Source organism: Podarcis liolepis (genome assembly GCF_965112155.1).
Source record: "Podarcis liolepis genome assembly, chromosome: 5".
Lineage (NCBI taxonomy): Eukaryota > Metazoa > Chordata > Lepidosauria > Squamata > Lacertidae > Podarcis > Podarcis liolepis.
Genome location: NC_139556.1, coordinates 16,488,253 through 16,512,729, shown reverse-complemented (window position 1 = coordinate 16,512,729; position 24,477 = coordinate 16,488,253). Strand labels below are relative to the sequence as shown.

At 45.0% G+C, this 24,477-nt stretch overlaps 3 protein-coding genes across 9 annotated transcripts in view; 1 reads left to right on the top strand and 2 right to left on the bottom strand.

Moving 5' to 3' along the window:
- PSD (pleckstrin and Sec7 domain containing) overlaps positions 1 to 790 on the bottom strand; it is a 118,883-nt gene extending 118,093 nt beyond the window's left edge. For both annotated transcript variants that reach the window (XM_083502389.1, XM_083502390.1), the window contains exon 1: positions 717 to 790. The gene's annotated coding sequence lies outside the window, so the exon portion shown is untranslated. The remainder of the gene's footprint in view (positions 1 to 716) is intronic.
- Positions 1 to 8,475, top strand: part of FBXL15 (F-box and leucine rich repeat protein 15) — a 22,613-nt gene extending 14,138 nt beyond the window's left edge. The window contains exons 1-4 of one of the 3 annotated variants that reach the window (XM_083502798.1): positions 789 to 931; positions 2,423 to 2,582; positions 3,474 to 3,976; positions 5,313 to 8,475. In XM_083502798.1, coding sequence (XP_083358924.1) covers positions 885 to 931; positions 2,423 to 2,582; positions 3,474 to 3,976; positions 5,313 to 5,502 — 900 coding nt within the window. In that variant the 5' untranslated portion in view covers positions 789 to 884 and the 3' untranslated portion in view covers positions 5,503 to 8,475. Of the gene's footprint in view, positions 1 to 707; positions 932 to 2,422; positions 2,583 to 3,473; positions 3,977 to 5,312 lie in introns of those variants that run through there. The other 2 variants (XM_083502797.1, XM_083502796.1) reach the window with 2 other exon arrangements.
- CUEDC2 (CUE domain containing 2) lies at positions 6,286 to 24,477 on the bottom strand. Of its 4 annotated transcripts, none has more exons than XM_083502830.1 (9): positions 24,342 to 24,477; positions 21,776 to 21,868; positions 16,419 to 16,562; positions 13,633 to 13,691; positions 11,471 to 11,595; positions 10,992 to 11,156; positions 10,613 to 10,674; positions 8,110 to 8,170; positions 6,286 to 6,776 (listed from the first exon to the last, which is right to left on the bottom strand). In XM_083502830.1, the coding sequence occupies exons 2-9, from the start codon at positions 21,847 to 21,849 to the stop codon at positions 6,630 to 6,632; spliced, it is 837 nt and encodes a 278-aa protein (XP_083358956.1). In that variant the 5' UTR covers positions 21,850 to 21,868; positions 24,342 to 24,477; the 3' UTR covers positions 6,286 to 6,629. The 4 variants fall into 4 exon arrangements, with proteins under 4 accessions (XP_083358956.1, XP_083358955.1, XP_083358953.1 ...); XM_083502829.1 differs by having other exon boundaries at positions 13,633 to 13,694; positions 24,342 to 24,476; XM_083502827.1 differs by lacking the exon at positions 24,342 to 24,477 and adding an exon at positions 23,719 to 23,750 and having other exon boundaries at positions 13,633 to 13,694.

Sequence of the window (24,477 nt, the reverse complement as noted above, 5' to 3'; positions counted from 1 at the left end):
CAGTCATGTGGGTGGGGTATAAATAATGTTGATGATGATGATGAATAGTCCATAGTTTCACTGGAGAAATGTTGGAGGGTATGACACAGGAGCAACAATTTAAAAGCAAATACATATGTTGAATTGCTTTTTAATGATTGTCTCCTCCCTGTCCATGTTTTTAGGTTCCCATATTTTATCTGTAAGCTGCCTTTTAATCCCTGTAAGGGGGAAAAGGCATAAATAAGTAACAACAACAACAACATTTCATATTAAGACAACTGGAGGGGTTTACTCCTCCCCCCCTCATGTATTTAGCTTCCCTTATTTTATATCAGCTGCCTTGAGTCTCTGTGAAGGGGGAAAGGCTGGGTATAAATAAATAAATATGTAATAATAGTAATAGTAATAGTAATAGTAATAATAATAATAATAATTAATAATAATATTTCATATTAAGACAAGTGCCTGGGTTTACTCCCCACCCCATATGTTTTTAGCTGCCCTTATATTATCTGTCAGAGGCCTTGAGCCCTGTGAAGGAGTGGGAAAAGCAGGGTACAAATAAATAATAGTAATAACAATAATAACAACAACTCGCATTAAGACAACTGGCTGGGATTGCTCCACCCCTCCCTATGTCTCCAGCCGCCTTTATTTCATCCTTCAATCCCTGTGAGTAATTAAATGCAGAATACTGGCGGTAATAATAATAATAAAAATATCAGCAGGACAACCTGGGCGGGTTTACTCTACCCTTCATAGCTCTATGCGCGCGGTCCTTCCCTCCCTCCGGGTAAGGAAGCGGCGGAGGCCGCAAAAAAGAAGCGACGTCCGTGACGTCATTTACGCGACAGCGGCTGCGGCTGTCTGTCTGACGGTGCACCTGCCGGCAGCTCAGAAGGATGGAGCCTCCGGGCGGAGCGCGGCACTCGGGGCCGGCGGGCGCCAGGTGCGGAGAGGCGGGGGATGGGCGGCTGGAGAGTGGGGGGGGGGGCGTCTGGGGAGGAAAAATCCCCTCCCCCCCGAGTCATATAATAGACCTGCGTCTGTAAATAGGCGCGTCTGTCTGGTAACCGGAAGGTGGGCGGTTCGAGCCCAGGCAGGGCAGGATTTTCTGCATTGGGGGGGGGGGTTGGACTAGATGACCCCCCCCCAGAGAACTCCCCCCACCCCTACTCCTCAGGTTGTACAATGCTAAGTGGAGGTTGGATGGGCATCTGTCATGGGTGCTGTAGTGGAGATCCCTGCATCGCGGGGGGTTGGACTAGATTACACCCTGGTTAAAGGTAAAGGGACCCCTGACCATTAGGTCCAGTCGTGGCCAACTCTGGGGTTGCGGCGCTCATCTCGCTTTATTGGCCGAGGGGGCCGGCGTACAGCTTCTGGGTCATGTGGCCAGCATGACTAAGCCGCTTCTGGTGAACCAGAGCAGCGCACGGAAACGTCGTTTACCTTCCCTCCGGAGTGGTACCTATTTATCTACTTGCACTTCTTGGCGTGACTAAGCCTCACCGTTTACCTTCCTGCCAGATTTACCTACCTATTTATCTATTTGCACTTTGAGGTGCTTTTGAACTGCTAGGTTGGCAGGAGTAGGGACCGAGCAACGGGAGCTCACCCTGTCGCAGTGATTCGAACTGCCGACCTTCTGATCGGCAAGTCCTAGGCTCTGTGGTTTAACCCACAGCGCCACCCGCGTCCCCAATGACACCCCGGAGCCCCTTCCAACTCCACAGTTCTATGAATCCCAACCTGGCCAACCCACCAGGGTGGTTGTGCCGGATTTATGTATAAGCTAAACAAGCTGTAGCTTAGGGCCCCACTCTCTTGGGCCCCCCCCCCCAAAATTAAAGGAAACCCCCCCCCCCACTGGATGTACATTTCTAAGATAGAAGATTAAAAAAAAAGAAATTAAATAAAACCTACATACAGCAACAGTGTTTTGTGTTGTGTAGGCTCCTGTGATGTAAGTCATGGGCCCCGCCTGCTAGCCTGCTCCCTAAAATATCACTGGTTTGCTAATTTCTATATATAGGGTGCCTGCATTCTGCATGTGCAAATGCCATTAGCTACCTATTAGGTCTATAAATTACTATATAGCATATATTCAACACAAAAAACAGGGACAATTAGTTGTTCAACATATAAAGGGCCCCATTACCTTCAGTAGCTTAGGGCCTCATCAAATCTAAATCTGACCCTGGGGTGAAGGTAAAACTTTGGGTTAAATGATGTTGCCTGAGCTAGGAGACCTGTGCAGGGGAACCTGCCCACACTGTCCTAAATTTATCTATTTATTTATTTACATATATTTATCTCAAAGTTCACACGCTGCTTGATTGTTAAAGCAGTTCTCTTAAGATTACTTTCATGTGGACTGCCCTGCTACACTCCTTTTTAAGCAGCTGCTTTCTTGACTTCCTTTTTTTTATTATTCCAGAAAGCAGTTATTGGACCTGCCCTGGGAAGACATCCTCTTCCCCCACATTCTCTCGTATCTCCCTCTGAGGCAACTCCTGAGCCTGCAGAGGGTCAGCAAGGCGTTTCAGTCTCTAATTCAACTTTACCTCACCAACATGCGCTGCTTTGATTCTAGGCAGGTATGGGTAACGGTGTGCATGTGGTAAGAATGTGTGCATTCAGTCACATGGCAGAGTGAGTGTGGGGCTGATTGTTTTCTGTTTTGTTGTTTTTAATATAACAATTTAGCAAAAGATACTGAGCAGCAACACCATCACTATCTGTCGCGCTTTGTGAAATTAGTTGTAGGTGCTTGGATCAAGCTCTCTGGTTTCTCAATGAGTGTTGGGAATAAGTCAGTGTAAGGTAAGAGTTAATATTCCTGGTGCTGAACTTTTGAGCTTCAGCAGTGAGTTTGTTCAATAATTGATCCTGGGCAAAAAGAATTTCAAGCCTAGCTGTGCAGAGGAAAGCAAGGTGGCACGAAAGACAATTTATTTCTAGGAAAAATAAACTGTTATCTGATCCTTATTCCACCAGATTTTTGGATGTAAAATATAGCTTGAAAGTTAATAGTTTTACAGGGATATTTGGTCGTATAGAAATTTTCACATCTATATGTGAAGTGAGCATTGTGTAAGTTGGTGCTTAAATCTCCAATTATGCATATAAACACAAACTGACTTTTTTTTTAGAAAAAACATTCTCCAGATTATAACAGAAGTTTCTAGAAGAGTATGCCTACTTTAACGCACTTAAGCCTGTAGTTTGAACTCTCAAGAGGAGAATACAGAGTCCAAACAGGAATAGTTACTTTATGCAAAGTAATTTTAGGATGGTTAAAATACTCTTGCTCCTTTCAATTTTTAAATTCTTATTTACAGATATTATCTTTCTGTAATTTACACCCTACCCTTTAATGCCAATTGCATTTATTAGCTCTGCAAACAAAAATTAGGGCTGGAGGAGAGCGCACTTGGATTATTAAAATGCTGCAGCAACAACCCATTTTGTCTTCTTGCCTATGGCAGGTGGGACCAAACATTCCGAAAGCTGCATTCTGCAACCTGCTAAAAGACAATGAGGTGTTGCAACAGCTGGCACTACAGAACTGTTCCGATTGGCTGTCTGACAAGGAGCTGCTTCCTGTGATTGGCCAGAACCACCATTTGCAGCAGATTGAGTTGAATGGCTGCGTGCAGCTGAGTCGCCATGCCCTGGTGGCCATCTCTTTGAGCTGCCCCAATTTGCGCCGGCTTTCTCTGGCTCATTGCGAGTGGGTGGACAGCCTCTCCCTGCGGAGCCTGGCTGACCACTGCAAGGAGCTGGAGTCCCTGGACCTTACAGCCTGTCGGCAGCTGAAAGATGAAGCCATCTGTTACCTTGCACAGAGGTGTAACAGACTGAAGTCCCTCTCGCTGGCTGTCAACGCGAATGTGGGTGACGTGGCAGTGGAGGAGATTGCCAAAGCCTGTCCCGAACTGGAGCACCTCGACCTCACAGGCTGCCTGCGGGTCAAGAACAACTCCATTAGGTAATCGGTGCAACAGTTGCGTGTGTATTTAATGTGTTTATATCATGCCTTTCACCCAAATAGTAAAGGTAAAGGGACCCCTGACCATTAGGTCCAGTCGTGGACGACTCTGGGGTTGCGGCGCTCATCTCGCTTTATTGGCCGAGGGAGCCGGCGTACAGCTTCCGGGTCATGTGGCCAGCATGACTAAGCCACTTCTAGCGAACCAGAGCAGTGCACAGAAACGCCGCTTACCTTCCCGCCAGAGCAGTACCTATTTATCTACTTGCACTTTGACATGCTTTTGAACTGCAAGGTAGAATCATAGAGTTGGAAGAGACCACAAGGGCCATCGAGTCCAACCCCCTGCCAAGCAGGAAACACCATCAGAGCACTCCTGACATATGGTTGTCAAGCCTCTGCTTAAAGACCTCCAAAGTAGGAGACTCCACCACACTCCTTGGCAGCAAATTCCACTGCCGAACAGCTCTTACTGTCAGGAAGTTCTTCCTAATGTTTAGGTGGAATCTTCTTTCTTGTAGTTTGGATCCATTGCTCCGTGTCCGCTTCTCTGGAGCAGCAGAAAACAACCTTTCTCCTTCCTCTATATGACATCCTTTTATATATTTGAACATGGCTATCATATCACCCCTTAACCTCCTCTTCTCCAGGCTAAACATGCCCAGCTCCCTTAGCCGTTCCTCATAAGGCATCGTTTCCAGGCCTTTGACCATTTTGGTTGCCCTCCTCTGGACACGTTCCAGGTAGGCAGGATCAGGGACCGAGCAATGGGAGCTCACTCCGTTGCGGGGATTCGAACCACCGACCTTCTGATCGGCAAGTCCTAGGCTCAGTGGTTTAACCCACAGCACCACCCAAATAGCTCAAGGCAAAATACAGGGTTTCATGCTCATAACAACTCCGATAAATAGCGACTGGCCCAAGGCTATCCTGTGAGCCTTTTGGTAGGGTGGGTTTTAAAACCCAGGTCTCCCCAGTTCTAGTTGGACATACTAACCACTAATCAATATAAATCCTATCCTATTATGATAGCTTTTATTCAGTTTATTGCTTATAACCACAGGTCATGTGCTGAACGTAAGAAGCTTTCTTATAACACATTAACCAGTGTTTGATATGACCCATTACTGTTGACTGAAACAATCACCCTGCTGTCTTGGCTCTCTTAACTGGAGATGCCCGGAATTAAATCTAGGACCTTCTAAATGCAAAATGTGTGCTTTATTGCTGTAGCCCCACCCCAGACAACCTAAAGGAATATCATGCTGTTTTGGGCAACTCTGATGCTGTCAGGAGACTGCGAACTTAAAACTTCTTGCATCTTCTCTTTTGATAGGACCTTGGCAGAATATTGCCCCAAGCTGCGTGCTCTGAAGGTGAAGCACTGCCACGACGTGGTAGAATCCAGCCTCAGCATCCTTCGCAATCGTGGTGTGGAGGTAGACGTGGAACCTCCACTACAGCGCGCCCTCGTTCTCTTGCAAGATGTCGTGGGTTTTGCCCCTTTTATCAATCTTCAGATCTAAGGAAGGCGAGGCACTGTCCAGTGGTCCCTGGTGGCTGCCTGCAGGAAGACCTGTCAGATACTGCTGCTGAGGAGCTCAAGAGGCAGAGAGGGTTTACGTCTCATCCCTTCAAGCCGGGCTGGTTCTGAACTACCAATACCTTGTTGGGAACCTGTATGCGCATTAGAAAAACAAACCCACTTGCATCACAATGGACAGCAAAGATATTCTAGAGTTGGATTTCGGGCTTGCTGCTGTGAAGCGACTGCTGACAGGCAGTTGCATTGATGTTGAACCCATTTTACCCAACTGCACTTCATGTGGACCTCCAAAGATAAATAGGGATTTTGGGGTGGGCGGGCGGGCGGGCGGAATCTATGATAACTGGAGAGTAAGGTTGACAGCTGGCAATATTAGTATGACTTCTTTTCTGCTTTGAGTTGAGTGCTCGAGAAGTCCTCACCCTCCTAGAGAGAGTGGGGAGAGATCCTTCAGGTGTGCAACGGACTGTTGTGCCCTTAAAGGCTTCAGGGTAGATAGGGGAGTGCTGGTACCAGAGTGCCGAGAAGAGTGGCATTCTCCAAATACCCTCCTGCTTTTAAGGGCAAAAGTGGGGCACACCTGTGCTGGTGCATGTAGCTTCTTCTGTATATGCGGTTAAAGGGGGGATATTTATTAGATTCTCACCTTCTAGCAGCGAAAGGTGAGAATTGGATGAACAAGTGAAATTCTTAGAGCTGATCTTTTAGAAACCAGTCGGAAAATAGCTTTCTAAAAGGAAGCACACTTTTTGACTCTGTAGCAGTCATGGAAGCTAGCTTTACTGTGTTAGGCGAACGTGATCATACATTATGCACAAATTTCAAATGACTTGTCATAAAACAACACAAGCAGCGCACTAGCGTAGTAAACTCCTGTAAGGAAAAGGACAGAGCAGGAGGAGCAGCAGCAGCTCCTACAGTCACCATAGGCCCTGCTTCTGTATACGGAGAGTTAGTTCTCAAGCATGTAAACACAAACTTCTAATTCTAAATTTCATCCCCCAGATAAATAGGCAGAAGGGTTTCTTCGCTCTTGGCTGGTAGATGGTGAGAAAACGGCTAAACCGAGTACCCAAGCAGAAGGCATGTGATGGACTTGAGTGGCCCTTAGTGGAATTTATATTTCCTGGCTGGCTTGAGACTGATGTACGTTCTCTTCATTTCTTCACTCTCTGCCTTCTTGAGATCCTTGTATCGTTCCCCTTTTGTACTTACTACCTGATTGTCAATGTAGCGAATCATCTTCTTGGGAGCCTAAGGGCAAAGAACGAAAACAGAAGCTGAGTTGCTTTCCAATCTGAATGGGCTGTTTCTTTGTGAATTGGTTGGTGGAATAGTTAATTTCTTGCACAAATTACTGCACTAACGCAAGGCTCCTTCCTGGGAGCTCAAGATGACCCATCCACAGTGGAGACTGGCTGCTACATCTTTGCATGACTCACTGGAAGCTGGAAAGACCAGAACACACACGGCCTCTGCTGGGAATTTGGCTGTGGTTGCATTATTTAATGACCTACAAGACAGAGACGCAGCAGAATCTGCTGTTTAAACAAAACATGTGCTCAGAAGAGTGACATATATAGGGAAATGGCCTCTCCATGCGGAGCGTCTTCAATTTCGGTGCAGAAAATGTGCTTCAGTTATACTTTGGGGAATACTATACTGCATGTAAAGGACTCGTTCCAAAAGGGCTGCTGTGTTTAGATAGGAATTCATTGCAGAGGGGGGCATCCTCTTTGGGGTCACAGGAACTTAAGATGTAGAGCTATACATCTTGCTGTATTCTAGAAGGGTAGGGACAGTACTTGAGTGATACACTCTGACAAATCACCATAAAAAGAGGATGTAATTGCAGGATGTAATTAAGATTCTTTTGCTTGAAGTTATTTGCTTTTATGAACAGTTCTGGAGGACATCTAACTTGTGATCTCACTTAATTGAAGAGACGGAGGGATGTTGGATTATGTGGACTGGGTTCCCTTCCAACTATTTGTTTTTCATAAGGCCCCCTCCCACTCCCCCAAAAACCCCCTGTGATATGAAACCTGGCCTCTTGAGTTCATGGAACTCATGCATGGAACTCATGCAGAGCAAATAGTTTTTCCTACCATTTATTTGAAAGACCCCTACAAAACGTGCCTGTCCCAGGGATTCCTTTCTAAAGCAACTATATCTGGAAAAGCATGGCACTATCTGATTTCAGTGCCTGGATGAATGCTTACTGAAATCTACTATTGCCAAGTCCTGTGTGTACATAAAATAGCCCCGATGACGTTGGCATCTGTTGCAGTTTACTAAAAGTGAACACAAAGGCAGTAAAATGGGGGTAGCAATAGTCTGGTGCTAGAGACATTGAGATGGGGGGTTGATGCAACTTTCTAAGCTATTATCCATCCCCCTAGCTCTGAGTGGCAAATCTACTCTAAAGCCATTTGTTTGCTTTTTGCTGGTTCCAGGTTAGATGCCCACAGTTTTTGTCTGCCCGACCTCAAACCACTGTAAATAATGATACAAATCAGTGAGGCTGGGTTATAAAAGTTCTTTCCTCTATTTCAGCTATCGGCTTGCATATGTTTGTGTTGCTTACCTCTTTGGGGGGTGCTGGCCTGTGTGTTTTCTGATCTTCTTCATTATCTACCATCATGTACCTAAAACACACAAAAAAATGCACAAAGTGCTCTCTAGAGGTGGGACTTTTAGGAAAGTGCAGAATGCTTTGCCAGTGGAAAGTTTCCCCTTCTTCCTTTGGAGAAAAGTTCCCACCCAGTTGGTTTTAAAGTTTGTTATATAGATGACACCCCCTTTCCCACATGGCAGAGCCATATGTGCGATCCACAGGCAACTTAAATTTAGCAGCCAGTTCTGCCGTGTAGTGCTGATTCCATTGACTCTTCTGTGGTAAGGATGCAGATGAAACAGCATATAGATTTTTAAATAAAAATGCCTCCGCAAAGCTTTGTGACTACCTTTTTGCTGTTGTCTCCCCCACTAGGTCCTGCTGTACAGAAATAAGTACCGTATTTTTTGCTCTATAAGATGTCGAGAACCAGCTCGACATCAGTAAGAAAATCAGTCTCACACCAAGATGACTTGAAGAAAAAGCTTTGGCTTTTGCCGTGCAATGTTTATTGTGCGCAGTGAAAATAATTCATCCTTTCTCCTCCAGCACAGCGTTTGTTCTGTCTCGTACCCAAAAGTAACAATCAAAAGGAATGCAACCTTGCCCTTGCCCACAGACAAAGAGAGTCCTATGCTACGTGAGCCAATCATTTAGTCTAGCATGAGGTGTTCACGTGCTCATCATGCTCTTAGCAATATCTCGTGCTGTAAAATCACTCTGCAATAATAAGAACTCTGCTCATGCTCTTATGTACAAGCAATCATTTTCCCACAATAAGACTCACTTTTTCCCTCCTAAAAAGTAAGGGGAAATGTGTGTGCGTCCTATGGAGCGAATGCAGGCTGCGCAGCTATCCCAGAAGCCAGAACAGCAGGAGGGATTGCTGCTTTCACTGCGCAGCGATCCCTCTTGCTGTTCTGGCTTCTGAGAGTCAGAATATTTTTTTTCTTGTTTTCCTCCTCCAAAAACTAGGTGCGTCTTGTGGTCTGGTGCGTCTTATAGAGCGAAAAATATGGTATTTTGATCATCTAAGGTCAAATGTAGAGAGAGATGTAATCCTCTTCTTGATAGTACAGCTGGACCTGTTTTCTCCTCTCACATTGTTCAGTTTTCTTTCCAGCCACAGAAATTCAATATATCGGAAATACAGTGCGGCTTGCACTATAAAGAGAGCCCAACAGGGAATTGGGAACACACCAACTCCTTTCTCTTGACTGAGGCCCGTTTAATACAGTCCAGGATACTTAGAACAGTGATTTTGTTTGAAATCCATTGGTTAATTTACCTATTTAAATCAGCTTGGATAGCTCATCTGTTTAGAGTGTGGTGCTGATAATGCCAAGGCTGCAGGTTCCATCCCCGTATGGGACAGCTGCCTATTCTTGCATTGCAGCAGTGGCGCCCACCCTGTGGAACGCCCTCCCACCAGATGTCAAGGAAATAATCAGCTGTCTGACTTTTAGAAGACATCTGAAGGCAGCCCTGTTTAGGGAAGTTTTTAATGTTTGATTTTTTATTGTGTTTTTAATATCCTGTTGGAAGCCGCTGAATGTGGCTGGCGAGGTCCGGCCAGATGGGTTGGGTATGAGTAATTAATTATTATTATTATTATTATTACTACTACTACTAGGGGGGAAAGGGTTTGGACTAGATCATGGGTTGGCAACCTAAGGCCCGGGGGCCGAATGTGGCCAAATCGCCTTCTTAATCCAGCCCGCGGATGGTCCAGGAATCAGCGTGTTTTTACATGAGTAGAATGTGTGCTTTTATTTAAAATGCATCTCTGGGTTATTTGTGGGGCATAGGAATCCGTTCATTCCCCCCACCCCCAAATATAGTCCACCCCAAGGTCTGAGGGACAGTGGACAAGCCCCCTGCTGAAAACGTTTGCTGACCCCTGGACTACATGATCGTCAGGGTCCCTTCCAACTATACAGTTCTATGAAATATATTGTTTGGCACTGATGTTCATTTTTGGTGTCCCGAGCTCATATCGAAAAAGCCAGAAATTGTCAGAGTTGCCTTGCGCTTCAGGGTTGCACCTAGCAGTCATATTTAGTAGCATGAGACTTGGCATCTGTGCCCTCTGCTGAACGACATTAAACTGCAGTAGAATAATGTACACCAATAATACTAACACTTATGCTGTATTTAAATCAGTATTTGCATTTGACACATCACCATCCATGCCTGGGGTACTGCATTCACCTGGGGATAATTCACTATTGCTACTGTTTTACGGATGGAAAGCTGAACATTCAGGGAACAGGCCTGGAATGTCTCTTATGGGGCAGACCCCATATATAATCCCCTGCTGGTGGCTACAGCCCTGGCAACGCTGACTGCAAGGAAGCTCTTTCCCAATTACAGGTGACACACACATATTTCTAGAGCTGGACTGAAAGCCAAAATCAAGCCTGACCACTTTGAACCACACTTCCTGAATTGATTTTTGTGGCTTGTTACTTACTTCTCCAAGATAAATTGCTTTAATTCGCCTTGCTTGGGTGTCTTCTGGGATCTTGAAGCTTCCTGAAAGGAAAGAGCAGGACAGGAAACGCAAAAGCAGAAATATGAGAAGGTGATACTGGCATTCAGCTGTTGCCTGGGGAGTATTAATACAGCTTAGACTACAGTGGCACCTGCCCTGTGGGACACCCTCCCATCAGATGTCAAGGAGATGAGTAAGTACATAAGCTTCAGAAGACATCTGAAGGCAGCGCTGTATAGGGAAGACTTTTGATGTGTAATGTTTTATTTTGCTTTTATATGTGTTGGAAGCTGCCCAGAGAGGCTGAGGCAACCCAGTCAGATGGGTGGGGCATGAATAATAAAATTATTATTATTACCTGTATGGTTGCATCCAGGGTGTTGAGTTGCACCTTCTCCTCTAGGATGAGCTGTGCTGCCTCCTCCAGGTTCCCCAAGGCCATGCCTAGAGCCTTTTGGGCTTGGCTCACCGTGCAGGATGGAAACATCTCCAGAATCACTTCCACTGGATCACCATGTGTTTCCTGGTCAAGCCAAGGAAGAAACAGAATGAATTGTAGAGTTGTAAGGAACAACGAGGGTCATCTTTTCCAAGCCCCTGCAATGCAGGAATCCTTTGCCCAACCTGGGGCTTGAACCCACAATCCAGAGATGTTCTAGCAACGGACCAAACACACATTTATTGCAACCCCACTCTGCAAAGCAAACCCTCTCTAGGTTTTTAGGGATGTAATCAGCTGCAATGGCACGGCGGACAGGAAAAAAAGAATTTCACAAGGAAATCCACCAACCAGAATTAGCTGAAGAGGCCACTAAAGTTGAACCTCCCAGTCCATACCTCTGCTGGGGCTCCCTCGACCGGGGAACACGACAGCCTGTTGTCCTCAGACACACTTGCTCCCTCTTCACGAACATGCGCCGTTGCTTCAGATTTTACATGGCTCCTGCTCTGCATGGTGTATTCTGGAAGATGCACAACACCTTTAGACACAAAAGACCCTAGCAGACCCACCTACCTGCCACTCAAAGAGAACAAGACAATTTGTACCGCTTTATTATTTATTTTTATTAAATTTTCTGTTTTACCACACAGTGGTACCTCAGGTTACAGACGCTTCAGGTTCCAGACTCCGCTAACCCAGAAATATTACCTCGGGTTAAGAACTTTGCTTCAGGATGAGAACAGAAATGGCACAGCAGCAGGGGAGGCCCCATTAGCTAAAGTGGTGCTTCAGGTTAAGAAGAGTTTCAGGTTAAGAACGGACCTCCGGAACAAATTAAGTACATAACCAGAGGTACCACTGTATAAAATATTCATTTAAACCACCTTAAAATATCAGTGACTTCCTGTCTTCTTTTTGCATAACATAAATCCCTGCATATTTTATATCAACTAAACCATTCAGTATTCCATTATTGCATCCATCAAAACTTATTTACACTGTTTATCTTAATGCTACCAACATTTTCAAACGTACACAATACCCCCCCATATATTCAATATATGTTTTCCTATCTTCTTTTAAAGTATGTTCCTCTTGTTCTCTTATTCTATAAGTTAGATCCACAAGCTATGCATATTCTATCAGTTTCAGTTGCCATTCTTCTTTGGTTGGGACCTTGCTCGTTTTCCCTTTTGGGGATAACAAAACACGGGCTGCAGTAGTGGCATACATAAATAACTTTTTTGACACCTGGGAATTATCCCCAACAGAAAGGACTCGTGTTTTTTTTTTTTTTTGGAAAAGTGCTTTTAAACATCTTTTTCAATTCATTATAAATGATTTCCCAGTAGTCTTTTGCAGGTCCACCACATAAGAAAGAACATACCCTTTACCTCATTGCATCTCCAGCACTTATCTGCTTCAGTCTTATACATCTTAGCATGCCATGTGAAACACTGCCTAGGCAGTTTTGTATTTATACCAGACACACTGTGTTTATAGCATAGCATATCTAAATGATGTCAAAATGGACCGTGGACCTCTCACATTCTAAAGCTGCACATATGGGCTTGGCTTAAATGAGAAGTTGGCGGCACAGAACTCTACACAAGTGTTTTCATATATCCAGTGTCATGTTTCACCGTGAAGACACTGGCTTGTCTCTTCTGGCACTATTACAGTGGTACCTCGGGTTAAGATCTTAATACGTTCTGGAGGTCCGTTCTTAACCTGAAACTGTTCTTAAAGCCAGTTCAACTCTTGACATCTCCAGTTACCATCATTTGTAAGTTTGATTTATTACCTGCCCCCCACCCTAAGCGCCATATATTAAATACAACTTTAATATAGTAATCAAGTACAGTGGTGCCCCGCAAGACGAATGCCTCGCAAGACGGAAAACTCGCTAGACGAAAGAGTTTTCCGTTTTGGAGGTGCTTCGCAAAACGAATTTCCTATGGTCTTGCTTCGCAAGACGACAATGTCTGCGAGTTCCTGCTGGTTTTTCCCCCTCCCCCCTTTTTCTAAGCCGCTAAGCCGCTTATCAGCTGATCCGATCAGCAGATAAGCCGCTAAAAGCCGCTAATAGCGCTAATCCTCTAATCCGTCAATGGGCTTGCTTCGCAAGACGAAAAAACCGCTAGACGGAGAGAATCACAGAACGGATTCTTTTCGTCTTGCGAGGCACCACTGTATTAAAAGGTCAAGCTAAATATTATTAATTATTATTATCATTCACTGAATTGGTTGGTTGCTTTCTCTTGCCCACGGCAACTCAAAGCGACTCACAACCCAAAAAAGATTCAAAATGGGTGGCAAAATGCCAACTGTGCTGGGTTTTTTTTGTATTCCTCTAGGGCCAGGGCCTGGTGTCTTCCCACCCACCCAAAATCACTTTATGCTAAGAAATTATGTGTGGTATCCAAGACCCTGATGTATCTTAATTCTACTTCCTCTTATTCAGTGTGCTACAAGCCTTGTATTCCAGTTAGCCTCTTGGACAACACCTTTAGCCAGATAACACTGCCTGTCACCCGGTGCTCATCACATGACTTACGTTTACTGCGGGCTTCATGGAGCCTTCCTGAGAGAGAAACCATCATTTCACAAACGTTGCTACTGCAAGAAAAGGACAGCGCGTTATTGGCAGAGACCAGATTGAGGAGAAACTGGGAAATTTCCTCTCCCATCGAAGTATCCTGCTTAGTGGTGTGACGTTTGCCCTCCTAGGTGTGTGACATCATACTGGGTTCATAAGAAAAGGGCTAACTAATTGTAAAATGACTAACCTATAGGAACCCAAGGGGAGGAGTTAGAGTTAGAGTTGTTAAGAAGTCAGTCTGGAGTTAAGAGAAGAGAGAGGGAGGATAGGTCTGTTGTAATTGCAGAGTCCTGTACACAGCGGAAGGATGAGCAGTACGTGCCACATGCTTAACTTTGCTTTATTTTCACTTCAAAGCTGAGAGATTACAAACATGCATCTTGCCTCTGCGGGAGCAGAGAAGCAACCAACCTTCTCCTCGGAACAAAGAACACCAAGAGATGAGTGAAAAACAGGAAACTAGTGTACGTCACATCCAGTCTCCCATTCCCGTGGGAAACCCAACAGTACTCTGACTGTGGAATGCAAAACATTGTCCCGTGACAAGCACTTCGCTGCACAGTGAAGAAAGCAGAAACCAACAAGGTCTGTGGGTTGGGCTAGTCTGATGTGAGAGAATCTGTTAAGAGGAGTCAGTCAAACAGTTGAGATAATCAGTCAGAAGGTATTAGGAAGGTATAGGCTGGTAAACAACAACAACAACAATTTATTTATACCCCACCCTCCCCAGCCAAGACCGGGCTCAGGGCGGCTAACAACCAGTAATAAAAACAAGTTGATTAAAATACAATTTAAAAGATTAAGATACAACATTAAAACATTAGGATGCAGCCTCTTCACAGGAGGAGAAAGGAAAAAGAAAGAGGGGGAGGGAATCAAAGTGATTCTGAGCCAAAGGCCAGGTGGAACAACTCTTGTCTTACAGGCCCTGCGGAAAGAAATCAGATCCTGCAGGGCCCTGGTCTCATGAGACAGAGCGTTCCACCAGGCCGGAGCCAGTGTTGAGAAGGCCCTGGCTCTGGTTGAGGCTAATCTAACTTCCTTAGGGCCTGGGACCTCTAGGGTGTTGCTATATATGGACCTTAAGGTCCTCCATGGGGCATACCGGGAGAGGCAATCCCGTAGGTATGAGGGTCCTAGGCCGTGAAGGGAAACCATAAACTTGTTAATGCTTATAAATAAACCTGTTTATTTGGTTTAATGTTCACAACTGTCTGGACTCAGTGTGTACCCGAGAGTAACGGGTTGGTGGCAGCGGGGAAGCGAGCACAGTGGTGGCACAGGGATCAATAGACTGTCAAATGTCCGGGGACCCTGTGTGATCGCCACAAGCGGAGACACAGGTAAGGAGAGCAAACGCCAAGGAGACTCTATTCATCGCCAAACATTCCAAAATGGCAAAGGAATGCAGACCAATATAATTTGCAGCCACATGATCATTCTGAATAACATCAGTCAAAATGCTTTGTTCAGAGCCCAATGTTTGAAATCTGCAGGACTGAACTAGTGATGGGAAAACCTAGAAGGACTATACGATGATGATTGGATTACATGAGACCTCCTATTAAGACATGAGTTCATAAGGCATGGAAGTTCAGTAATTCCTGATGGAAAGAAGACAAACTCCCTAACAGAGAGGAATGGCAAGCTAAACTGATGAACTACGCTAAAATGGCAAAGCTGACTGGAAAACTCAGGAACCAAGAGGACAAAAACTTTTTTAAAATGGGGGAAAATTATAAGTTATACAGTGGTGCCCCGCAAGACGAATGCCTCGCAAGACGGAAAACCCGCTAGACGAAAGAGTTTTCCGTTTTGGAGGTGCTTCACAAAACGAATCTCCTATGGGCTTGCTTCGCAAGACGACAATGTCTTGCGAGTTCCTGCTGGTTTTCCCCCCCTTCCCCCCCTTTTTCTAAGCCGCTAAGCCGCTTATCAGCTGATCCGATCAGCAGATAAGCCGCTAAAAGCAGCTAAAAGCCGCTAATAGCGCTAAGCCGCTTATCAGCTGATCCAATCAGCAGATAAGCCGCTAAAAGCCTCTAAAAGCTGCTAATAGCGCTAATCCACTAATCTTCAATGGGCTTGCTTCGCAAGACGAAAAAAACCGCTAGACGAAGAGAATCACAGAACGGATTCTTTTCGTCTTGCGAGGCACCACTGTATAGGAGACCACTGCAAGAAGATGGAAACATTAACTTGTTTGTAACAAATACCATGGATAATATGGATTGATTTAAAATCTAGAATATGGAATAATATGCAGTTGTAAATGTTGCCAAGAGGACCTATGGAGGGGATGGGGAGGAAGTCTTGAGATTCAGAGTAATCTCTATATATGGATATGCATTTGGATGTTATAAATTTGTATCTGTAAAATCAAATAAAAATGATTTTTTTAAAAAAGGAAGTTCAGTAACCCCCCACCCCCCCACGAAAGTTAGAACACAAGTTCAGAAACTTGAAGGCAGGAGACCTTTGTAGGGATGACCTGCCTATTATCTAATTTGTCTCCAAATTAACCAGGGACAAAGTTGGAAACAAAAGATTGACACTTGCTGTAAAAATAATAAGCCGAAATTCTCCACCACTGAAATCTAGCAAATACAAGCAGAAGGAGATCCAAATGTTGACAACAGCAGAGCAAGACTCTGACAGGTATGGCCTAGGCAGCACATATCAGAAGAGCTCACTCACTGAGCTCAGGTGTGATCACATCTTTTAAAAGCAGTAACATTTACCTGTTGATTTCCGCAAAGCCAGGGACGTACGCTCCCATCATTTCCATAAAGGTGTCCATGTCAAAATTCTCTTCAAACGACTCGTGGGACCCAAGCCCTTCCAGGACGCTTGCCATGTAGGAGAAAACAATGTCATCCAGACCACTGGGGGTGGGGAAAGGAAAGCAAAGCAAAAAGGTTATAGAAACCGGACAAGTTCCATTTGCTTGTTTATCACACCCTGTTGGATAAAAGCCACCTGATTCCTTAAGGTGAACTGCAGTTAATGTTTCATTTAGGTTTCTTCCCCAATCAGCTTTATAAAACATGTTTATGCTAAAAAGCCATGAACGGAACAATAAAAAATATTGGTGCTCCTTTTTGCTATGTTGTTGCAGCGACCCAAACATTTTGAATCCTGTGAACAATGTGCTTTGTTAAGTCACTATTCAATAAGCACTGTGCAGTTTTCTCCCCACCCTAGTCAGATTGGCCAAATGTGAGGGATGATGGGAGCTGAATTGCAACAATATCTGGAGGGCTACAGATCTCCCAGCCCTGCTCTAAATTCTTCACCATCGGCCAGGTATCTCCAGAGAGGACCGAGAACGAAACCTGCCTAAGTCAGCGTAGAACAAGGTTTCCCAAAGTTGGGTCTCCAGCTGTTTTTGGACCACAACTCCCATCAGCCCTAGCTAGCTGGACCAGTGGTCAGGGATGATGGGATTTGGAGTCCAAAAACAGCTGGAAACCCAAGTTTGTGAAATCCTGGCATAGACAATACTGAGCAAGATTGACTAATGCTATGAGGCAGCCTATTAAGTCCCTATGGAAAAGCCTTTGCTGCAGCCAGGAACGTTTTTTATTTTTTTTTTAAAGAAAACCTTTGATTCAAAGGCAAAGCCAGAAATTAAAACTGGAAATCCATCTTCAACAATCTCTTCAGCCTCTAGAATAATTCAACATTTGCTGCCTGCTCCCTTGCTCTACTGCCCCAAGAATGAAACTTAAAAATAACTATTTAAAATATCCACATCAATGATTATTTACAGTTCATAGAAATGGAAGCTGAGGGATACTATTTCCACATGAAGGTTGGCTCAGAAATGTACAGTTACGCCGTTTATGTAAAATACTGGGTTTGCCATAATTTGTGTGTCTATAAAATTAGGACTTTTCATTTTTTAAAGGAAAGAGTCTGACCTTTCCTGAAGTCCAGAGTGCCAGGTAAGCTATAGACAGAAGGAAAGCTTACTGGTGAAGAATAGAGAGGGGAGCAGATAATTATTTTGACACTTAAGCTTCTCCCACGAGACGTTTAACAATTATGCAATTATTTTTCTACTGTAGGCAATCATAGCAATTAAGAAATTATTAATTAAATGTTACATTCACCATTAATGACGATATCATCTGACATCTATGAGTACAACTAAATAAAGACTGAGGAGTACCTATGGAAGTTAGGTAAAGGTAAAGGGACCCTTGACCATTAGGTCCAGTCGTGACTGACTCTGGGGTTGCGACGCTCATCTCGCTTTATTGGCCGAGGGAGCCGGTGTACAGCTTCCGGGTCATGTGGCCAGCATGACTAAGCCACTTCTGGCAAACCAGAGCAGTGCACGGAAACACTGTTTACCTTCCTGCCAGAGCGGTACCTATTTATCTACTTGCACTTTGAGGTGCTTTTGAACTGCTAGGTTGGCAGGAGCAGGGACCGAGCAATGGAAGCTCACCTCCTCGTGGGGATTCGAACCGCCAACCTTCTGATTGGCAAGTCCTAGGCTCTGTGGTTTAACCCACAGCTCCACCGTGTCCCTTTACCTATGGAAGTAGGAGGATCAATAAGCCATGATGACATTCTAATACTGTGAATAAGACCCTAGAATCATAGAATCATAGAATCATAGAGTTGGAAGAGACCACAAGGGCCATCGAGTCTAACCCCCTGCCAAGCAGGAAACACCATCAGAGCACTCCTGACATATGGTTGTCAAGCCTCTGCTTAAAGACCTCCAAAGTAGGAGACTCCACCACACTCCTTGGCAGCAAATTCCACTGTCGAACAGCTCTTACTGTCAGGAAGTTCTTCCTAATGTTTAGGTGGAATCTTCTTTCTTGCAGTTTGGATCCATTGCTCCGTGTCCGCTTCTCTGGAGCAGCAGAAAACAACCTTTCTCCCTCCTCTATGTGACATCCTTTTATATATTTGAACATGGCTATCATATCACCCCTTAACCTCCTCTTCTCCAGGCTAAACATGCCCAGCTCCCTTAGCCGTTCCTCATAAGGCATCGTTTCCAGGCCTTTGACCATTTTGGTTGCCCTCCTCTGGACACGTTCCAGTTTGTCAGTGTCCTTCTTGAACTGTGGTGCCCAGAACTGGACACAGTACTCCAGGTGAGGTCTGACCAGAGCAGAATACAGTGGCACTATTACTTCCCTTGATCTAGATGCTATACTCCTATTGATGAGGCCCAGAATTGCATTAGCTTTTTTAGCTGCCGCGTCACACTGTTGGCTCATGTCAAGTTTGTGGTCAACCAAGACTCCTAGATCCTTTTCACATGTACTGCTCTCAAGCCAGGTGTCACCCATCTTGTATTTGTGCCTCTCATTTTTTTTGCCCAAGTGCAATACTTTACATTTCTCCCTGTTAAAATTCATCTTGTTTGTTTTGGCCCAGTTCTCTAATCTGTCAAGGTCGTTTTGAAGTGTGATCCTGTCCTCTGGGGTGTAAGCCACCCCTCCCAGTTTGGTGTCATCTGCAAATTTGATCAGGATGCCCTTGAGTCCATCATCCAAGTCGTTGATAAAGATGTTGAATAAGACCGGGCCCAAGACAGAACCCTGTGGCACCCCACTAGTCACTCTTCTCCAGGATGAAGAGGAACCATTGATGAGCACCCTTTGGGTTCGGTCAGTCAGCCAGTTACAAATCCACTGAGTGGTAGCATAGTCAAGACCGCATTTTACCAGCTTCTTTACAAGAATATCATGGGGCACCTTGTCAAATGCCTTGCTGAAATCAAGGTAGGCTACATCCACTGCGTTGCCTTCATCTACCAGGCTTGTAATTCTGTCAAAAAATGAGATCAGGTTAGTCTGACATGACTTATTTTTCAGAAATCCATGCTGACTATTGGTGATCACAGCATTCCTTTCTAGGTGCTCACAGACTGTTTGCTTAATGATCTGCTATAGAATCTTCCCTGGTATTGATGTCAGACTGACTGGGCGGTAATTATTTGGGTCCTCTCTTTTCCCCTTTTTGAAAATAGGGACAACATTTGCCCTCCTCCAGTCTCCCGGGACTTCGCCTGTTCTCCAGGAATTCTCAAAGATGACTGCCAGTGGTTCTGAGATCACATCTGCCAGTTCTTTTAATACTCTTGGATGCAGTTCATCTGGCCCTGGAGACTTGAATACATCTAAACTAGCCAAGTGTTCTTGTACTATCTCCTTAGTTATTCTGGGCTGTGTTTCCTTTGCTGAGTCCTTTGCTCCAAATGCTTCAGGTCGGGCATTGTTTTCTTCATCGGAGAAGACTGAGGCAAAGAAGGCATTGAGGAGTTCAGCCCTTTCTGTGTCCCCTGTTTGCATTTCACCATCTTCTCCTCTGAGTGACCCACTGTTTCTTTGTTCTTCCTTTTGCTACGAACATACCCATAAAAGCCTTTTTTGTTGCTTTTAACCTCTCTAGCAAGCCTGAGTTCATTCTGTGCTTTAGCTTTTCTGACTTTGTGTCTACACGTGCTGGCTATTTGTTTGAATTCCTCTTTGGTGGTTTCCCCCCTTTTCCATTTTTTGTACACATCCTTTTTTAATCTTAACTCAGTTAAAAGTTCTTTAGATACCCACCCTGGCTTCTTTAAGCACCTTCCATGTTTCCGTCTCATTGGTATTGCCTGACGTTGTGCTTTTACTATCTCCCTCTTAACAAACTCCCAGCCATCATGAACTCCCTTTCCTTTTAGTATTACTGTCCATGGGATCTCACCCAGCACTTCCCTAAGTTTTATGAAGTCGGCTTTCTTAAAGTCAAGAAATTGAGTCCTAGTATGCTTGGCTGCTCCTTTCCGCTGTATAGTAAACTTCAGAAGAGCAGGATCACTCGCGCCTAATGATCCTTCCACTTCTACCCCACTAACCAGGTCATCAACATTGGTTAGGACCAGATCTAAAATGGCGGTTCCTCTTGTTGCTTCTCCCACTTTCTGGACAATGAAGTTGTCTGCAAGGCCAGTGAGGAATCTGTTTGACCTTATGCTCTTGGCTGAGTTTGACATCCAACAAATATCCAGGTAATTGAAGTCCCCCATTACTACTATCTCCCTTCCTTTTGCATGCTTGGCCATCTGTTCCAGGAAGGCATCATCTATGTCCTCCTTTTGGCTTGGGGATCTATAGTAAACTCCCACAATGAGGTCTCTGTTATTCTTCTCTCCCTTAATTTTGACCCAAATGCTCTCACTTTGGCTTTGAGGTTCTAAATCTTGGATCTCTTCACAGGTATACACATCCCTGACATAGAACGCCACTCCTCCTCCTTTCTTGTCTGGTCTGTTTCTCTGAAATAGATTGTATCCCCCCATTATTACATTCCAATCGTGGGACTTATCCCACCAGGTTTCAGTGATGCCTATTATGTCATATTTAGTTTGCTGTACCAAGAGCTCAAGCTCATCTTGTTTATTTCCCATGCTTTGCGCATTAGTGTACAGACACTGAAGTCCATTAATCATTCCCCCGTGTCTCTTATTTAAGGATTTTTTCCTCCCACCACTAGGTCTGTGTGCTGTTTGCTCCATTTGGTCTATGACATTTGGATGATCATCTTCATCAATTGATAGACTCCTACCTTCAGGATTCCCTCTTTGAAAAGCATCAGAGAAAAGGGGGAAAGGAAAGGAAAAAGGAGGTTGCACCCATAAATTAGTTTACACATCCAGCTTACTCAGCCACAACAACTTGTTAAAATTATACACTCCATCATTCTAATTTTCTACAAAAACAAAACATATCGAATCCCCACAGTGCTACAGCAAGCCAATTTTGGCTTTGCTCCAGTACAGTAACTAAAAATACTCATTACGTAAGGTTTGTGGTTTCAGAAGAAGGAAATCCTACAGTTGGACAACAGGCACCGTGAAGGCCGCGCCATGCAGTTTCAGTTTAGGAACTTGGCTTCCGTAAACTGGATTTGGAACTGAAATATCACCATAGAGGTCCCAGAGACACAAAGGCTAGTAGATGCCAGCCCACTCTGTAACGCAGTTGCAACACACCGCTAATGAAAATCCACACAGTGATTTCGCATGGAAAACATGACACGCTTCTGTATGGCTGTCCTAGACCCAAAGTGAGATAAAACGTACCTCAAGTCAGCACCCGGGATATGATTCTGGATGAAGACTGACAAACTATCTTGGATTATTCTCTCTGGCTGCATTTCCTTTGAGGAGTGGGTGCTGGGGAAGAGAAAACACACACACACACACAAAATTCCAACACAAGCTCCAATGCATAATGCTGAATTTGCAGGCCAAAATACGAGACGTGCTCCCTCTGCCAGATCAAGGCAGCACTCAGATGATTTTGTACTGTACAAAATCTGAAATGTGTCAAGAAAAATCACAGGCCCCAGCAGTTCTTCCCTGGGGAAGCTACTGATTTTGAGCCACGGCCTCAGGTGAAGGAGAAGTGGAATATTCCAGCCAACAGCTTAGAGCCAAATTCTGCATGATCAATGCACGAGTCCATTTAGCATACCAGGTGGGTTTTCTCTCTTAAGCCACCAGGAGTCATGATCAGGATCATGCCCCATTGCATGCAATAATAATAATAATTTATTATTTTCTACCCTGCCCATCTGGCTGGGTTTCCCCAGCCACTCTGGGCAGTTCCCAGCAGAATATTAAAAACATGATAAAACATCAAACATTAAAAACTTCCCTAAACAGGGCTGCTTTCTGATGTCTTCTAAAAGTCAGATAGTAGTTTATTTCCTTGACATATGATGGGAGGGCGTTCCACAGGGCGGGTGCGAATACCGAGAAGGCCCTCTGCCTGGTTCCTTGTAACCTTACTTCTCGCAGTGAGGGAACTGCCAGAAGGCCCTCGGAGCTGGACCTCAATGTCTGGGCTGAACGATGGGGGTGGAGACGCTTCTTCAGGTATACATGTGTGTCTAGGAATACAATCTTTTCCCAGTCTCCTGTTGAAAAGCACCCCCCTCACCCCCACTACGGACACCAATAGTACTTGGTGTGTGATTTTCATCAGGTAAACATTACATAAACCCCCTCCACCCTGGAGTCTCAGTCCCACCTGCAATTTATTTAGCTATAGATGAAAATGTTTCAGGGACAAAACTGCGAAGTAAAAATAGCACATTCAAGCATTTGTTTTTGCTGGGCTCGTATCGGGATGATGTGATTAGAGCTGTCAAAGGCTCCATACGTAATCATTTGCGTTCCAGATGTTCTGGAATAACGACAATGATCTGTCTTGGCGCACGACGGCAAGAATATCCAATGGAAAGGAAGGAGTACCGGGGGAGTAAGCGCATTGATATGAATGAATGGCGTTTAACTAAAACCAGGTGTACATATGTGCAAGTACCACAATGCTAAGAAGGATTTTGTGTCCTGCGTTGTAAAGAGTGCCATAGAATACTTTCCTTAGCATGGCAGTGAAGTCATGGGGGCAGGGGGGGAGGTGGAGAGAAAGGTTGCCGCGGCAAGACTCCTTACGGGGTCTTCGCTGTGAGATCACATTCACCCGGTGCTATACCAGCTGCACTGGCTCCCGGTGGAGTACAGGATCAGGTTTAAGGTGCTGGTTTTAACATTTGAAGCCCTATATGGCCTAGGACCCTCGTACCTACGGGACCGCTTCTCCTGGTATGCCCCACAGAGGAACTTACGGTCTTCAAATAAAAACATCCTGAAGGTCCCAAGCCACAGAGAGTTTAGGCTGGCCTCAACTAGAGCCAGGGCTTTTTCAGCTGCGGCTCCAATCTGGTGGAACGCTCTGTCACAAGAGACTAGGGCCCTGTGGGATTTGACACCTTTCCGCAGGGCTTGCAAGACAGAGCTGTTCCACCAGGCCTTTGGTCAGGGCACAGCCTGACTCTCTCCTTTGGCAATCTTTACAGAAGTTAAGCTTAATGGTTGCCATCAATTGGATTTTAATTAATTTTTATAATGAAATGTTTTTAGAATGTTGCACTATTTTATTGTTGTTAGCCACCCTGAGCCCGGCTTCAGCTGGGGAGGGCGGGATATAAATAAAATTTATTTATTATTATTATTCTCACCAACTCGGTTTCTGCATGTCAGGCTGCCGTGAAAAGGAACTAAAAAAGGACCGATTTACAAGTGTGAAGGACAGCAGGACCATAAAGAAGCTGGATATTTCTGCAGTCTGTTGCAAAAGCACACACACACACAATTAATCATAATAATATTAGTAACCGCCAAAGAGATGTGTGTGTTTTTGTAATAATTTGGAAAGGGTGTCTGAGCATCCTTCGCCCAGGCAGGATGGGGGAGGCCCTCATTAGGGTGCCATCATTAGGCCAAGTAAGGCACAGTTTTAGGCAAACTAATTTTCTTTCGCGCTTGAGAAAGGCAATTTAAGATCGAGGCGCTGCTTTTTCTTGCCATTTAAAATAAACTTTGCAGCTTCAAGTTTTCATTCCCCCCCCCCCCCCTTTAAGGCTTTTGAAAATCGAAGTTAGCAGGGGAGGGGGGCGTTTGGGGTGGGTGCGCGCGCAAGTATTTAGCTTCGCCTAGGGCGCAAAACAGCCCCGGCACCGACGCTGCCGCGAGAGCAGCAGGGGACTCCGCCGGAGGGTGAATGCACTCTGCACATGCTCAGGAGGCGGCGCAAAACGACGACGACAAGCAGCTAAAGCAAAGGGCTTCTGCAAACACTCACTAGGGGCGTGCCAGACTGTAGGGCTGTCTGTCTGTCTGTCCGTCCGCCGGGCGACCTGCGCGCCTCCTCCGCCCGCTCCCGCGTAGAGATGTTGAAAGAATCACGTGGTTCCGAATCCTCCTTCATCCCAAAGCGG

Coding starts and splice junctions, on each gene's coding strand:
- CUEDC2 (XM_083502827.1), bottom strand. Junction 13,695..16,418: donor GGCTTTGCGGAAATCAACAG/GTAAATGTTACT, acceptor CTTTTCTTGCAG/TAGCAACGTTTGTGAAATGA. Junction 11,596..13,632: donor CCATGAAGCCCGCAGTAAAC/GTAAGTCATGTG, acceptor TGCATCTTCCAG/AATACACCATGCAGAGCAGG.